This window comes from Trichosurus vulpecula, chromosome 3 (genome assembly GCF_011100635.1).
Source record: "Trichosurus vulpecula isolate mTriVul1 chromosome 3, mTriVul1.pri, whole genome shotgun sequence".
Lineage (NCBI taxonomy): Eukaryota > Metazoa > Chordata > Mammalia > Diprotodontia > Phalangeridae > Trichosurus > Trichosurus vulpecula.
Window position 1 is genome coordinate 57,598,051 of NC_050575.1, and position 16,961 is coordinate 57,615,011.

The 16,961-nt window shown below is 39.6% G+C and overlaps 1 protein-coding gene across 1 annotated transcript in view; it reads left to right on the forward strand.

Annotated features, from left to right (window-relative positions):
- The window catches only part of STK32A (serine/threonine kinase 32A), a 171,061-nt gene that overhangs the window by 109,984 nt on the left and 44,116 nt on the right, over positions 1 to 16,961 (forward strand). The window contains exon 7 of the mRNA XM_036752772.1: positions 9,598 to 9,687. Within this exon, the coding sequence (XP_036608667.1) occupies positions 9,598 to 9,687 (90 nt within the window). The remainder of the gene's footprint in view (positions 1 to 9,597; positions 9,688 to 16,961) is intronic.

A 16,961-nucleotide genomic window follows, 5' to 3' on the forward strand; every position in this document is an offset into this window, starting at 1 on the left:
TTTCTGTTAAATCATGCCTGACACAAGGCCTGAAAACAAGACTGCAGCTCAGAATAGAACCCGTCCTTCTCCGCAGGTCCAGGAAAGTGGGGTTTCTTTAGAGCCCACAGCAAGCCAGGGTTTTCAGGAGCTGCTTTGGGTGCCTGACCATCTGCATGTGAGGGGACACATGTGAGATAATTAGAAGACCCAAGTGTTCTCAGGTCTTCTGTCCTAACTCTGTCACTAAGAAAATCACTTTGGGCAAATCATTTCCTCTCTTTTGGCTTAAACAAGTTGTATCAGATGAACATTCAAGGCCTTTCCAACTCCAAAATGCTTTGAGTATCAGCTTCTTCGTCCACAGAATGGCGATAATATTGCATAGTTTACCTCATAGGGGTTTGTTTGGTTTTGAAGATGAAATAAGAGGCTGTATTTGAAAGCTGTACAACACTCCACAAGATGTAAAATCTTATTTTTAAAATAATAAGAGTATGTTACGTTTGAAAACTCAACTGAGAACTGAGAAACAGTAGTTTAAGTGTGATTAATTTATTAGGCTAGCAGTAATCAATAAATTGGGTTTTTGACCTCCCAATAACCAAAGACCCAGAGGTAGGGTTTACTAGCCTTCCCATAGCTATGGGAAATACAAGAGAACGACGAACAGAGTTGGGTAGGTGGGGAAGACCATGCGGTTGGCTACAGGTAGACAGCATCATGGGGGTTGGGACAACGTGATTGGTTGGAAATTGGGAATGAGGGGCTAACAACAACCCCCTCCTTCCCTACTGTGGCTAAGAAATATTCATTGTTTGAGTCCACCTACAAGGTTAGAGATAGTGGGCCACGCTTCTTTGGTTAACAAACCGGACATCCTTGAAGGACAGTTTGGTGGTGAAGAAATACTAGTCCAGACTCCCTGGTGTCTACTTGCTCTCTTCAAAGGTAACAGATTTCCTTGACACAAGAACAGAAGAATGGGAGAATTGAATTTCTTAATTTAACTCTTTACAGGACAGCTTAATTTCTGAATTAAATTCAGAGACAAAGAATGATGACATAGGCAGTCACAGGACAAAATCAATTAATTGTAAACAGGATCAATTTTAAAAAGGCACAGAATCAATCTGATTGTTTCAAATAATCGTAGTAGCTAGCATTTATATAGTGCTTTAAGGTTTGCAAAGCACTTTACATGCAACCCTGTAAGGCAGGTGCTCATATTATTCCTGTTTGACAGATGAGAAAAACAAAGGCTTGCCCAGGATCACACAGCTGGAAAGTGTCTGAGGCAAGGATCTGAACTCATATCTTCTTGGCTCCAGGTCCCACGCTCTACCCTCTACATCATCTAATCCTCCTTTTCTTTAAACACAACACACATTTTGAAATGTTGAAGATTTTACCTCTAATATAAAGGCAAGGGGAAGCATGATAGAGAGGCTAGGGCACTAGACTTCAAGTCAAGGAGTCCTGGGTTCAAATCCCCCCCCATAATTACTATAGGTCCCTGGACAAGTCTCTCTGTTTCAGTTTCCCCATTTGTAAAAGTGAAGGTGTTGGATTTGGTGGCTTCAAAGGCCCCTTCCAACTCCAAATCTATGATTCCAAAAGGATTTGCTAGTGGCTAAAGAACTTATTTTCAAATAAATATAGTATGTAACTGCTATGACCCTTCCTCCTTGCTTTTCTTTTGATTCTGTGTTCTTGTTTATTCTGACACCAAGCTGCACCCAGAGCAGTTCAGCCTATCTGATATCACGGTGCCCTCCCTCCTTCCTGGTTTCCTTGCCCTGCCACCTGAATTCACCTGAATGAGCTGGAGGTGACGGAAGTTAGAGAAGTATGCACTCTGATTCTCAAATATTTGTGTCAAAATAATAGTGCAGAGGGGCTAATTATCCTGCTCATTCACTACCCAATAGGAAAAAAAATCTTTTGGAGTTTTGGCCAAGTTACGGCTTATGAGTATGTTCCGTTGAAGAGCAGCATGGCGCAGTAAGATGAGCGCTGGATTGGGAATCGGGAACCCAGCTCACCATGATCTCGCTGCGTGACTTGGGGGAAATCATTCAACCTCTCTGGTCTTCAGTTTCCTCTTCTATAAAATGAAGAGGCTGAACTAGCTGACTCCTAAGGTCCCTTCCAGCTATAAAGCTATACTGATGTGGATGAAACTGCCACGAGCTTACATGCAAACTCTTACCCACCTCCTCAATCCTGGGCAAGCTGTGTTTATGTCCTCCCACAGAGCCTTTGTGGAATCTACCCAGTGAATGGAACCCTACCTCCATGCCTTTCTGCTTTGTGGATACTAGTGCAGACACCTCAGGCTCTGTATTATTCCTTACTCTTGCTCCTTGAGCCATCCTTTCCAACCATATATTTCCTTAATGACATCCCTTGTTGCATGTAAGTCCCATGGGAAATGTGCTACAGCTTACATGTGGTGTCCCCTTTGCATCCCTATTATACATTGCCCTTTGGGTCACCAACAATTTGATCCTTAGGAGATTGCATTGTCTCAGCACTTGTCACCATCTGGCATCATTGGAAGAGAGGAATTTTGTGTTAGGAAGTTACTTGGAATTATTAAAAATGCAGTGGAGTTTCCCCAATAAAATACAGCTTGCCCTTTGCCTCCTATTCAATTTTGGGCCCAGTTCATTATCCCTCTTCAAATATCCCTGTCCCAAATATAAGTACTGTTGTTCTAACTTAATAGCCTGACCATTCAGCTGCGTGTCATAGTTTGAACAATAGGCATTTTCATCCATTTGGTTTTGCCTGTAGGATGATTTCTTCTGTGTTATGGATCAGAGGCACTCAAGGCATAGGGGTTGGAGAGCTCACTTCACAGTCAGGAAGTCCTGAGTTCAAGTACTGTGTCTGATACATAGATGTGTGATTCTGACCAAACCACTCTACCTCTCAGTGACCCCACACAACTCTCTAAGACTATAAGTTGTGGAGAAGGTGTTGATCAGCCTTGAAAGAAGGCATGTTTTCCCAGAGTTCACTAACCCGTTAAAAGCAGAGGTTCAGCCAAAGACAATACAAAAATCATGAATCTCTGTTGTTCTGGTGCTTGAGGCAAATCAGTAAAACATTATCCACAAATTGGAGCCTAAATAATATAATCTAAAGATCTTAGTGGCTACCTTTTTTTCAATCCATAAATAAGCATTTATTAAGTACCTACTATATGCCAGACACCACACTCTAGGGTACTTTTTAAGTAGTCCTTCTTGTAATTTTCAAATGTATATTCAAACCTGCAGTGGAAAATTCAGTTTTTAAAATGGCACATTTTACCATGACTTGTATTAGGCCGTGAGCTTAATGGTAATGTCCGATGATGCCTGATGACTCTCACTTTGAGAACCAATGCAATGTCCCAGATGAAAGATGTCATTTCTGTATGGTGCACTGGAAAGAGGAACAGGTTTAGATTTAGAAAACTGGGGTTGAAGTCCTACTTGTTCCACTTAATGTTTTTTTCTGGCCTCAGTTTTCTCATTCCGTGAAATGATTCCTTCAACTCTAAGGTTATGTGTAACTATAATGCTATAATCCCGTTTCATCCTCTTTCTCAGTGGATGGGACTTTGGCCAAGTCCCTTAAGTCTTCTAGGCCCCGTTTTCCTGTGGAGGTAGGGCCGCTATCTGACTCCTATGTCTCCTCTCCCTCTGAAGGACGTTGGGAAGGCCATTGAGTCTGTAAAACATTTTGAATGAGACTACAAGAATTGACTACAAAATAATACTTTACCCTAGCTCATACTTCAGAATATTTGTTATAAAATTGGTGTGTGTATCCTTCCACCAATGCATAAAGTTAAAGTAATCCTTTCACACCCTAATGGACAGTATTTAGTTAGTGATACAAAAGCAATCCATCGCCTAGTAGTTAACCCTCTGGTGATGGGCCTCTCGGAATGCAGCTAGGCAGGTCCTCAGATAACAAACAAAACATCTGCCTGACTCAAGGCCCAAACTCCAAGGCTTTCTAGAAAACTCTGACTGTGCTCCCTTGGCATAACCTTTGAGAACCAGCATTGTTTCTATACTACAATGAGGTATCAGAGAACAACTTATACTAATAATCCTGGAGTCATAGTTTTAGAGATGGAAGAGACCTTCAAGGTCATCAATTCATAGGCTCAAAGATTTAGACCTTAGAGACCAGTTGGTCAGTAAGTCATAAGCATTTATTAAGCACTTACTGTGTATCAGGCACTGTGCTAAGCCCTAGGAATACAAAGGCAAAAGATAGTCCAACCTGTTTCTTTTACAGGCAAGGAAACTGAGGCCCAGAGAAATTAAGCGACTTGCCCAGGGTCTCTCTCTGCCAGTAAGTGCCTGAGATGGGATTGTAATTTAGGTCTTCCTGACTCTAAAGTCCAGTCTTAGTCAGGGTGCTACATTGCCTCTCTTCCTGTATTCTATCCCTCTAATTTCAGTTGGGGAAGGTGAGACCCAGAGTGCTGGGCCAGTGATTTGCCCAAGATCATGGAGGTTATAGGTAATAGAACCAAGTTTAAAACCCAGGCCCTCTGACTACAAATACAGCACCCCTTCCACTGTACCATGATAATAACTGAAAACTTATTGATATATTTAAATTGCTATTTATTATTATTGCACAGGGACAGCTAGGTGGTGCAGTGGATAGAGTGCTGGGCCTGGAGTCAGGAAGACTTATCTTCCTGGGTTCAAATTTGGTCTTAGTTACTAGTTGTGTGACCCTGGGCAAGTCATTTAATCCTGTTTGCCTCAGTTTCTTCATCTGTAAAACGAGCTGGAAAAGGAAGTAGCAAACCACTCCAGTATCTTTGCCAAGGAAACCCCAAATAGAGTCCCAAAGAGTCAGACACAACTGAACAATGAAATTACAGCGCAGAATTTTAAGAGTCTTAAAATTTGAGCAGGGCCCTGGAAGACCATTGTTAAATTTTCGGTTTGAGTATTTACACCTTGGAAGTCAGCAAAAGCTACGAATCAGTACTTGATTTATTGTTTTATTGATCATCTAAACTTGAGAAAATAATGGAAGGAATGTTAATAATTCAGATTAAACCTAAAAGTATGTCACGAATACCTTTTTTTTTTTTGAGATCCAGTTGTTGAACATTTACCAGCACACCCCTGCCTAGAGATCACCTTATCTAACTGACAGTTCAGACAAGGACACTTCAGATGTTGGTCACAACTCAGTTTTCAAAAATGTAACTGCATGTTCTGTTGTCTTAACAAAATAAAATGAGTTGAGGTCTCCTGGACAAGCTGCCATTTCCTGACATGAAGCTAACAGAGTCTAAGATTTATCTGTCTCAATTTCTAGCTTAATATCGCCTTTCCTCTTTATGGTTGTTACAAGTTTAATACTGTAGCTATTAGAACAATGGGGCCATAGAAGACCAGGGACATTATAGTAGGGGGCCCAGCTTTGATGGCAAAATTTCTCATTTGGAATTTTTTGGGTACAGATCTGTGGTTTTTTAAACCAATATAGTCCAGGAGAGGAAATTCTCCCAATGAAGATTACCAGTTTATAGGCTTAGAGAATAAGCAGGGGGCACTGGGAAGTTAAGTGACTTGCCACACAGCCAATATGTGGCAATAAAAGAAGAAAGGAAATTCTCAGTAAACAAACACTAAGGTGGACCTCTAGCAGACTAGTTCCTTGTACTTGAAGTACTTGCCTTTTTATTTCTTCTGTTTATGTTCTTGCAGTGCGATTTTATTCTAACCTCCCAAGATATTTGCACTGCTTTTGATTATTGCTGTATATCTGTTAATTTTGGGGTCATGACTGTGGTTGATAGCAAATTGACTGTATCAAGTCGCTGTTCTGTGTTCTTGTCTTTTAGCATAATTTTTTTATATAGTAAAAAGTATTTTTTTATTTTCTGAAGGGATATCGGCAAATATCTGTATTATATGCTGAGCTATTACAATAGTACTTAAAATAATGTAAATTTGAAATCATTATTATGAAGCAATAAAAGTGGAAATTACTTATGTATTTAAATTATGAAAGAATAATGCAGAATTTTTATTGTTTCTGAATTTCTAAATCAGCCAACATATGTCAGAAGCAAGACTTAAAACTCAGTTCTTCCTGATTCCTTTCGGTCTACTGTGCCACGATGCTTTCATGTCCAAAATATTCCTTAAAAACCTGGCAAGGAAAGCTACAATGAAGCTACAAAAAAGGAGAAAAATAAAAACCCTATTTCTTAGCAAGAAGGCAGAGCTAGGGTCAATGAGTAGAAGGCAACAGGAGGCAGATTTCAGACCAACATTTAAAATATAGATGTATATTTTTTCTAATAGTTAAAACTTCCAAAATGTGATAGATCACCTCAGAAGGTACAACGTTTCTTCTAAATGGAAGTTTCAAACAAAGGCTGGATGACAATAAGTATTTATCAACTGATTTGTGCCAGGTACTCTGTTAAGCACCATGGGATACAGATATGAAACTAAAAGAATTCCTCCCCTCAAGGAGCTTACATTCTATCAGGTGAAAGCATATGCACACCTGTCAGTGTGACCCCTATTTCAAAGCATTTCTCACAGAAACTACAAATAATGTAAAGATAGAAATATTGTAGCTTTGAAACCCAAATAGACTGGTAAGAAAAGCAGTGTGTTAGAAATTTGAAAGACAGTCAAGAAATATCTAATTATAAGATATTTTTCTTTTGGAGAAGGTATGTGTGTTAGGTTGAGATCTGTAAGGATTTTTGAAGGATCTATGGAGAAAACATTTAGGAAGGCAGTGATGTGAAACTTCTTCCTCTTTAGAACTGTCTTAAGTCATAAAGATAGTTCAATGAAGATTTTGTGAATAGCCGACCAATAACAGTGTATTTTGAAAAGATCATTTCCTATGATTACTAAAGAGAACAGAAAGATAAGGGACCAATCTAGTTTATTTTCAGAGACACTCAATTTAACCATTATCAGGAGAAGAATTGTAAAGATTCTTAGGAGACTGATCATTAACTGGAATGAATTGAATGGTGTGAGGCTGTTTACAGATAGTGGAGTAAAGTTATCTACTGTTATTTTGAGGATTAGAAGTGACTCTGGGTGTGACATTGGTCATAGCCAAGGTATTATAAATAGTTACTTATGTCTTTGATGTATTATTGTTTTGATTTGATAATAAATTATACATATTCGGTGATTTAAAGATACAATTATAAAGGAATAAGAGAAATTACTGATGTGAGCTAATTACACTGAAAATGTGAGCTAATTAACTAATTATAAGAACGAAATTTGTTATGAGAAATATATTATCTAAACATACTCTTGGAAAACTCTAGAGCTAGGAAGAAAAAGAGTAAAATAAAGGAGTGAATCAAGTGTCTGGCTAGCTTGGGTGACTTACGGGTGAGTATGGTCAAATCTCCAGGACCCCATTTAACCTTGCTACATGTATGAGGGATGCTGGGAAGGGGGGAAATCTCTTTACCTTGTGCTATATAAATATATACAAAATACATATAAAGTAAATACAGGGTAATTTCAGGGGGAGAAGGCCCTTATGTCTGGCTTCATTTAGGAGGTAGCACTTAGGTTGAGCTTTGAAGGCAGCTATGGATTCTAAGAGACAGAGGTGAGGAGGGAGGGCATTCCAGGTACAGGGTTCAGCCTCTAAGATGGTGCTGTGCCAGTGGAGGGATTGTTGTGTGAGGAAGAGCAAGAAGTTCAGTTTGGCTGGGCTGTAGGATTCATACAGGAATGATGTTCAATAAGCCTTGAAAACTGGACTTGTGTTAAGGTGTGAAAGGCTTTAAATGCCAAAAAGAAGAGTTCCTATTTAATCCTAGTGGCACGTTAGGAACCACTGGAGCCTATTGAGCAGGGAAGTGATGTGATCAGACCTTATCATTAGGAATAGCATTTTGGCAGCTGTGTAGAGAATGGATTGGAAACCAGTGACCTGAGACAGGGAGACCAATGAGGAGACTGATACAGTAGTCAAAGCATGAGTGATGAGAGCCCAAACCTTGTCTGATCAGATAGGGGTTGGACTAGGTGACCTTTGAAGTCCTTTTTTTATTCTCTGGTTCTATGGGAACTCCCCTTTCACCCTCCACACACAAAGGGAGGGATATTAACATGTTCAATTCTATTTGATTCAGCAAACAGTTATTAGGTACCTACTGTGTACAAGACACTTTGTTAGGGAATGAGGATAGGAAACAGCCCCTGCCCCAAGGAGCCTCTGCTTTGTTAGATCCATAAAACATTGATAGAAGTAAGTAAAATGAAAGGTGGTTTGAGAAAGGAGGAAGCAGGACCAAGCAAGGTTTCACAGAGGACGTGGCACCAGAACTGAGCCTTAAAGGAAGACAGGCAGATGTGAGACACAGACTGAGAAGGGGGTGTTATTCTAATCTAGACACTAGAATAACCAAAATGCAATATCAAATTATTTTAAAAGCTCCTCACTACTACAAGGCAGTGTGGTACAGTGGAAAGAGTGCTGAATTTGGAATCAGAGATTCTGAGTTCAAGTCTTGACTCTGTTACTTCCTATTATGTGACCTTGGGCAAGTCACCTAACTTCTCCAGGCCTCAGTTCCTCACCTGTAAAATGAAGAGGGGACTGAGATTGGAGTACAAAATCTCTCAGGACCCTTCTAGCTCTAAATCTAGTATCCTATGATTTCCTTCTTTAAAAGAGAATGGATGTTCATAAGTGAGCCTTTTACTACTAGTCACAAGCCTGTGCTAGAAATTTTATCTCATTCTCCCAATATTACAAAAGCATATTCTTAGAAGTGTTGGTAAATGTTTAACAACCAGCTTTTTGGAAGAAATTATAGGCATGGCATACTTTTAAGCTTAATCTGCATTATTAACATTTTTGCCATCACTTTCTTAAGTCTAGGCAATCAACAAAATAAATCAAGCCTTGATTTGTGTAGCATTTGCCGATTCCCAAGGTGTAAAAAGCTCACACTGAAAATTTAACAATTGGCTTCCATAAGTGAGCTGACTCCAGCACACCTTTGCATATTCCCATGGACAAAGTACAAAGTATATATGGTTACTATGAAAATTTTGTCCACTTCTTCTTTTGGGTTTTGATTGGCTGCCACCTTCTTGCCCTTGGACACTTGGTAATACCTGGGCCTCAATTTTAGTTGAAAATTAGGAAGCTGGTTTCCCTTCTCATGCATTCCCCATCCCACACAAATACAAATTTGCAGCTAGATCTTGGACAAAGTTATCATATTTTCATAGAAAAGGGCTTGTTCCCTTTTTTGACCTTTGGCCTTCCAGTCATGCATATAATCAGTGTAACAACTTCATCAGTCAGTCAGCCAGTCAGCAGGGATTTATTCAGTGCCTACTATGTGCTACACATGGTGCTAAGTCCTAGAGACAGAAATGGTTCAGGAGACTTTGACCTTTCACTTCCAGGTACACTGGATAACTGGGATTTTCATGGATGTATAGAAGGATTTAGTTGGAAGCAGTTGTTAAGAATGCTAGGCAGCTGCTATTTTAAAATAGAAATTCATCCATATCATCACAGGGACTGAAAGGCCCTAACCCCTGACTTTGGCTCTTTTCTTTTCCTTAGGACACGTGCACATTACAGACTTCAACATTGCTGCCATACTGACCAAGGAAATGAAAATCACCACAGTTGCTGGCACCAAACCTTATATGGGTAGGAATTTCTTTGATTATTTAAATGGGTATTTCTTAATTACCCCTACATATAGCTCTTTATGCAATTAAAATCCCTTCTAACACCAACTAGCTATAGAATATAAATCCTTTTACAAGCTAATCTGTGAATCTTGTTACCTTCTTTTTAAAAATATATATGTTTAATTTTTGTTAGCTATTTCCCAATTACATGTTGAAAATTTTTTAACTTTAATTTTAAAAATTGTGAGTTCCATATTCTCTCCCTCCTTCCTGTCCCCACATCCCTTGAGAAGGCAAGCAATATATCAGTTATACATGTGAAGTCATGAAAAACATATTTCCATATTAGCCATGTTGTGAAAGGAAACACAAACAAGCTAAAAAATAAAGAAAGTTTTAAAAGTATGTTTCAAACTGCATTCAGAGTTTTAGTTTTCTCTTTGGAGAGGGATAGCACTTTTTATCATAGGTCCTTTGAAATTGTTTTGGATCATTGTCTTGATCAGCGTAGCTAAGTCTTTCAAGATGATCATCTTTACAATATTGCTGTTACTATGTACGATGTAATGCTGGTTCTGCTCACTTCACTTTGCATCGGTTCATATAAGTCTTCCCAGGTTTTTCTGAAATCATCCTGCTCATCATTTCTTATAGCACAGTAGTATTCCATCACAATCATACTACAACTTGTTCAGCCATTCCTCAATTAATTTGCCAACACAAAAACAGCTGGAATAAAAATTTTTGTACAAATAGGTCCATTTCCCTTTTCTTTGATCTCTCTGCAGTACAGACCTAGTAGTGGTATTGCTGAGTCCATTTGAGCATAGTTCCAAATTGTTCTTCAAAATGGCAGGACTAGTTCAAAACTCCACCAATGGTGCATTTAACATCACAATTTTTCAACATGCCTCTAGCATTCGTCATTTTTCCTTTCTGTTGTGTCAGCCATTGTGATAGGTATGAGATGGTATCTCAGAGTTGTTTCAATTTGCATTTCCTGAATCAATGGAGATTTAGAGCATTTTTAATTTGACTATTGATAGCTTTGATTTCTTCTTCTGAAAACTGCCTGATCACATCCTTTGATCATTAATCAATTGGATTGTATTTTTATAAATTTGGTTCAATTTCCTATATATTTAAGAAATGAAGTCTTGAAGATGGTGGCTGGAAAGCAGGGACTTGCATGAGCTCCCCACCCAGGTCCCTACAAACACCTATAAAAAATAGCTCTGAGCAAATTGTAGAACTGCAGAACCCACAAAATAGCAGAGGGAAGCAGGGCTCCAGCCCAGGACAGCCTGAATGGTCATGGGGTAAGGTCTATCGCACAGACCTGGGAGCAGAGCAGAACAGAGCCCAGCGTGGGCTGCACCCAGACCAACCAGACCGGGAGCCAGAAGAAATAGACCCTAGCACCCTGAATCAGTGAGCTGTGGCAGTTACCAAACTTCCCAACCCACAAACATCAAAGACAACAGAGAAGGTTAGTGGGAAAAACTTCTGGGACAGAGTGAAAGGAGTTCCATGTTCGGCCACCACCCTGGGGGCAGCGAAGAAAGTGCAGCTACAGAACTACAGCTGCAGTTGCTTCTGGCTCCAGGTCCACCTGGTGGGATGAATTAAGTGGTGGATCAGAGCAGGAGTGCAGAGCCTGCTTAGATCTGAGTCGCGGTCTGGGTTGGCTGTTCTTGGGGGAGGAAGAGTGCTGGTGTGGCAGAGCTTGGTGTATAGAAATACCTCCGAAAACAACAGCACAGCCCGTCAAGCTTGGGACAAAGTACTCTATACTCTACAAGCAGTCATACCCCACTGAAAAACTCAAGGGTCAAATAGTTGGCTGGGAACATGGTCAGGCAGCGAAAACGCTCTCAGATTCAGACTCAGACTTTGGAATCTTTCTTTTGTGACAAAGAAGACCAAAACATATAGCCAGAAGAAGTCAACAAAGTCAAAGAGCCTACATCAAAAACCTCCAAGAAAAACATGAACTGGTCTCAAGCCATGGAAGAGCTCAAAAAGGAGTTGGAAAAGCAAGTTAGAGAAGTAGAGGAAAAATGGGAAGAGAGATGAAAGTGATGCGAGAAAACCATGAAAAACAAGTCAATGACTTGCTAAAGGAGACCACAAAAAATATTGAAGAAAATAACACCTTAAAAACTAGACTAAGTCAAATGGCAAAAGAGCTCCAAAAAGCCAATGAGGAGAAGAATGCCTTGAAAGGCAGAATTAGCCAAATGGAAAAAAGGTCCAAAAGACCACTAAAGAAAATATGACCTTAAAAATTAGATTGGAGCAAGTGGAAGCTAGTGACTTTGTGAGAAATCAAGATATTATAAAAACAGAACCAAAGGAATGAAAAAGTAGAAGACAATGTAAAATATCTCATTGGAAAAACCACTGACCTGGAAAATAGATCCGGGAGAGAGAAGTTAAAAATTATTGGACTACCTGAAAGCCATGATCAAAAAAAGAGCCTAGATATCATCTTTTAAGAAATTATCAAGGAGAACTGCCCTGATATTCTAGAGCCAGAGAGTAAAATGGAAATTGAAAGAATCTATCTCCTGAAAAAGATCCCAAAAAGAAAACTCCTTGGAATATTGTAGCCAAATTCCAGAACTCCCAGATCAAGGAGAAAATGCTGCAAGCAGCCAGAAAGAAGCAATTTGAGTATTGTGGAAAAACAATCAGGATAATAGAAGATCTAGCAGCTTCTACATTAAGTGACTGAAGGGCTTGGAATATGATATTCTGGAGGTCAGTGGAGCTAGGATTAAAACCAAGAATCACCTACCCAGCAAAACTGAGTATCATGTTCCGAGGCAAAATAAGGGTTTTCAATAAAATAGAGGACTTTCAAGCTTTCTCAGTGAAAAGACCAGAGCTGAATAGAAAATTTGGCTTTCAAATATGAGAATCAAGAGAAGCATGAAAAGCTAAACAAGAAAGAGAAATCATAAGGGACTTACTGAACTCTTTTGTTTACATTCCTAGATGGAAAAATGATGTATGTGATTCATGAGACCTCAGTATTAGGATAGGTGAAGGGAATACACACACACACACACACACACACACACACACACACACACAGAGGGCATAGGGTGAGTTGAATATGAAGGGATGATATCTAAGAAAATAAAATAAAATTAAGGGATGAGAGAGGAATATAATGAGAGAGGGAGAAAGGGAGAGATAGAATGGGGTAAATTATCTCGCATAAAAGTGGCAAGAAAAAGCAGTTCTGTTGGAAGGGAAGAGGGGGCAGGTGAGGGGGAATGAGTGAATCTTGCTCTCATCAGATTTGACCTGAGGAGGGAACACCATACACACTCAATTGGGTATCTTACCCCACCGGAAAGGAGGAGGAAAGGGATTAAAAAGGGGGACATTAGAAGGGAGGGCAGATAGGGGGAGGAAGTAATCAAAAGCAAACACTTTTGAAAAGGGACAGGGTCAAGGGAGAAAATTGAATAAAGGGGGATGGGATAGGAAGGAGCAAAATATAGTTAGTCTTTCACAACATGAGTACTGTGGAAGGGTTTTACATAATGATACACATGTGGCCTATGTTGAATTGCTTGCCTTCTTAGGGAGGGTGGGTGGGGAGGGAAGAGGGAAGAGAATTTGGAGCTCAAAGTTTTAAATAACAGATGTTCAAAAAAAGGTTTTTACATGCAAGTGGGAAATAAGATACACAGGCAATGGGGCATAGAAATTTATCTAGTCCTACAAGAAAGTAAGGGAAAAGGGGATGGGGGGGTGGCATGACAGAAGGGAGGGCTGACTGGGGAATGGGGCAACCAGAATATATGCCATCTTGGAGAGGGGGAGAGGGTAGAAATGGGGAGAAAATTTGTAATTCAAACTCTTGTGAAAATCAATGCTGAAAACTAAAAATATTAAATAAATAAATAATAGAAAAATAAATGAAGTCTTTATCAGAGAAATTTTCTATAAATTTGTTTCCCAGTTTCCTGTTTTCTTTCTAATTTTGGCTGCATTTGTTTTGGTTGCGCAAAATATTTTTTAAATTTCATGTGATCGAAACTATCCATTTTCTTCCTGTGATCCTCTCTATCTCTTGTTTGGTCATAAATTCTTCCTTAATCCATAGAACTAACAAATAACATTTTCCATGCTCCCCTAATTTGCTTATGATATCACCCTTTATGTCCAAATCATTTATCCTTTTGACCTTGTCCTGGTATATGGTGTGAGATGTTGGTCTATGCCTGGTTTCTGCCAAACTACTTTCCAATTTTCCTAGCAATTTGTGTTAAATGGTGAGTTCTTACCCCCAAAGGTGGGATGTTTGGGTTTATCAAACACTAGATTACTATGGTCATTTACCACAGTGTATTGTGTACTTAATCTGTTCTGTTGATCTCCACTCTGTTTCTTAGTCAGTACCAGATTGTTTCCATAATAACTGTTTTGGAATATAGTTTGAAATCTGGTACTGCTAGGCTGCCTTCTTTTACATTTTGTTACCTTCTTGAGGTGCAAGGTAACATCCCTATAATTGGTTCAGGCATGCTGTCAATCAATAAGCATTTATTAAGGACTTATTGTATGCCCCGAGCTGTGCTAGATGTTAAGCATACAAAGACAAAAATTAAGTGGTCTGTGTCTTCAAGGAGCTTGTATTCCATTGGAGGAAACAACATTTAAGTCTATGCAAACAGTTGCAAATAGATACAAATTTGTGAGGAGAAAACATAAGCAGCTGGATGGATTAGGACAAACTTCTTTTTTTTTTCATTGTTTTATTATTTGTTTAATTTGTTTTAGTTTTCAACATTGATTTCCACAAGATTTTGAGTTACAAATTTTCTCCCCATTTCTACACTCCCCCCACCCCAAGATGGCATATATTCTGATTGCCCCTTTCCCCCATCTGCCCTCCCTTCTGTCACCCCACCACGCCTTGACAAATTTCTCATAGAAGGTGATACTTGAGCTGAACTTTGAAGGAAATTAGAGATTCCAAGAGATGGAAGAAAGGAAGGAATGCAGAGTAGGCATGGGGCACAGCCAATTTAGAAGCACAGAAGTGGGAAATGGAGTGATGGGTGTGGGGCATAGCAAGAAACCCAGCGTGCCTAGTTTGTAGATTATGTGAAGGCATATAATGTACAAGGCTGGAAAGGCAGTGATGTTAGAACCAGGTTGTAAAGGGTTTTAAATGCCAGATGGGCAAATTCACCCTTTAAAAAACTTTCTCTCTCCTCCATCCCCTCCCTTTTTAAGATAGTCACAATATTATTTCTTGAAATACTGTATTATAGTCAACAGGAAAACTTTTTTAAATGTCCTTGATTTTATGTTGTATAGTAGAAATAATGCAGTCCTGGAGTCAGGAGAGACTTGGGGTTGAATTCTGCCTCTCTAGAGCCAGAATTAGTAGCTCTGGAAAGCTAAACAAATTACCCTGAAACTCAGTTTTCCCATCCATAAAATGGGGGTAACAGTACCTGTAGTAGCTAACTCACAGAGTTTCTGGAAGAAGTAAATAAGATAGTGCATGTAAAACTTTTTTTAAACCTTAAAGTGCTATATAAACATTGGCTTTTATAATTGTGATCCTTATCCCTTGATTTAAAATAAATAGCTAAAAGCCCTGGGAGTCCAATAAATAGAAAAGACTAGGGGGAAAACAAATGTGAACCTGGGTTCAGATGAGCTAATGTCTGTAAAGCATACTTTGTAAATGACAAAGCTTTGCATAAATGCCAGTCATCCTTGTTGTGACCATTATTTTTATTATCTTGGCAAGCACATTGAGCCAGACATTCGTGATGCAGAAAGTCCTGGCGGTAACTGAGAAAGAAAACAAGTAGCTGGGACCTATGGGTGACAGGGTCAGCAGTAAAAGCTGAGTGGTGGTTTGGGGCTGACCTCTTTAATGAAACAGCCTGGCCTGCCCACAGTCCCCAAGTCCTGATTCAATAGGTTGTCATTTTGGTTCACAGAGACCATCTGAAGAATCTCGAGAAACACTAGGGTAACTTTCCAGGGGACACTCCCAGTACACCAGGAGAAGCCAAGGCAGCCACTTGTGTACAAATCACATGGGTGCCTTATAATGAAGTCAGCCCCCAGCTTATGCAAATCGTGAGTGTTATTGTTGGCACCAGCCAGGGATGATTCGAATGTGTGCTGCTGCTTCCCCCAAAGGACTGTCGTCTCTGTTCCATAGCTTCATTGTTCTCTTTTCCTCCTCTGAGAATGTGGTTGTCAGTCACACAAGCCGCGATTAGGCCTTGGCAGAGAAACTCATAGCAGCCAAATTCAGGGAAGATTATTTGTTACATTGAATGTCAGGTCAGTAAATGACAGCAGGACCTGTGCCTGCCTAACCCTGGAGCACCAGCGGTCAGCAGGGTACTGGGTGGTGGCATTTGACTATCTTATCGAAGCAAGGGATTAATTTGGCATTTGCTGGTAAAACTGAAATAATTTTTTTCCTTAGACTGAGATTCTTTTGGCACAGGTCACTCATAATGAGGAAATTCCCTCTGCTCTTTCAGAATAGCAATTCTTCTGCAATTATAGTCTTAGAGTAAGTGATTTGTCTAGGGCCACTCAGCTAATATTTTTCAAAAGAATGACTTCAATCCAGAACTTCCTGATTCCAAGGTTAGATCTCTGTATCCACTCTGACATTCTGCCTCTGACAATGAGAATGATGATGAAGAAAATTACTGTCGTCACCATCATTACCTAAACCTAACATGGACCGATAAAAAACACAAGAAGCATATTTCTAATAGATGTCACCATGTTGAATATTCATGGTCTCCAAGCTTCATGGAGTGAAAAGCCTCAAAATACAGAGACCTAGCAGAATAGATTAAAGCCACGTGGAAACAGAATGAGGTACAGATCGTCCTGATGGCCTTTCTGCTACTGCAGACATACTGAAGATGCTTTCTATGAGACTGCAGAGGATGAGCTTAAATCCTAGTACTTCTCTTCAACTACAAAAAACAATTATTTTATCTACCTGTGCAATAGCCTGTAGAATGTTAAATACACCGAAGAGTAAAAACAGCATTTTGAGTTGTCCAAGCACCACTTCTCTGTGAGCTCCATGGAAAAGAAAAATAAAAATGAGATAACAAAAGTGGTTCACGCTTATATAAGCACTTTAAGGTTTGTATGAATTCCCTCAGCCCTGAAACGAGACCCTCACGACGGCCCCATGAAGTACGTGCTCTCATTATTCTTATTTTACAGGTGAGGAAACTGAGGCTGAGTGAGAGCAAGTGACTTTCCCAG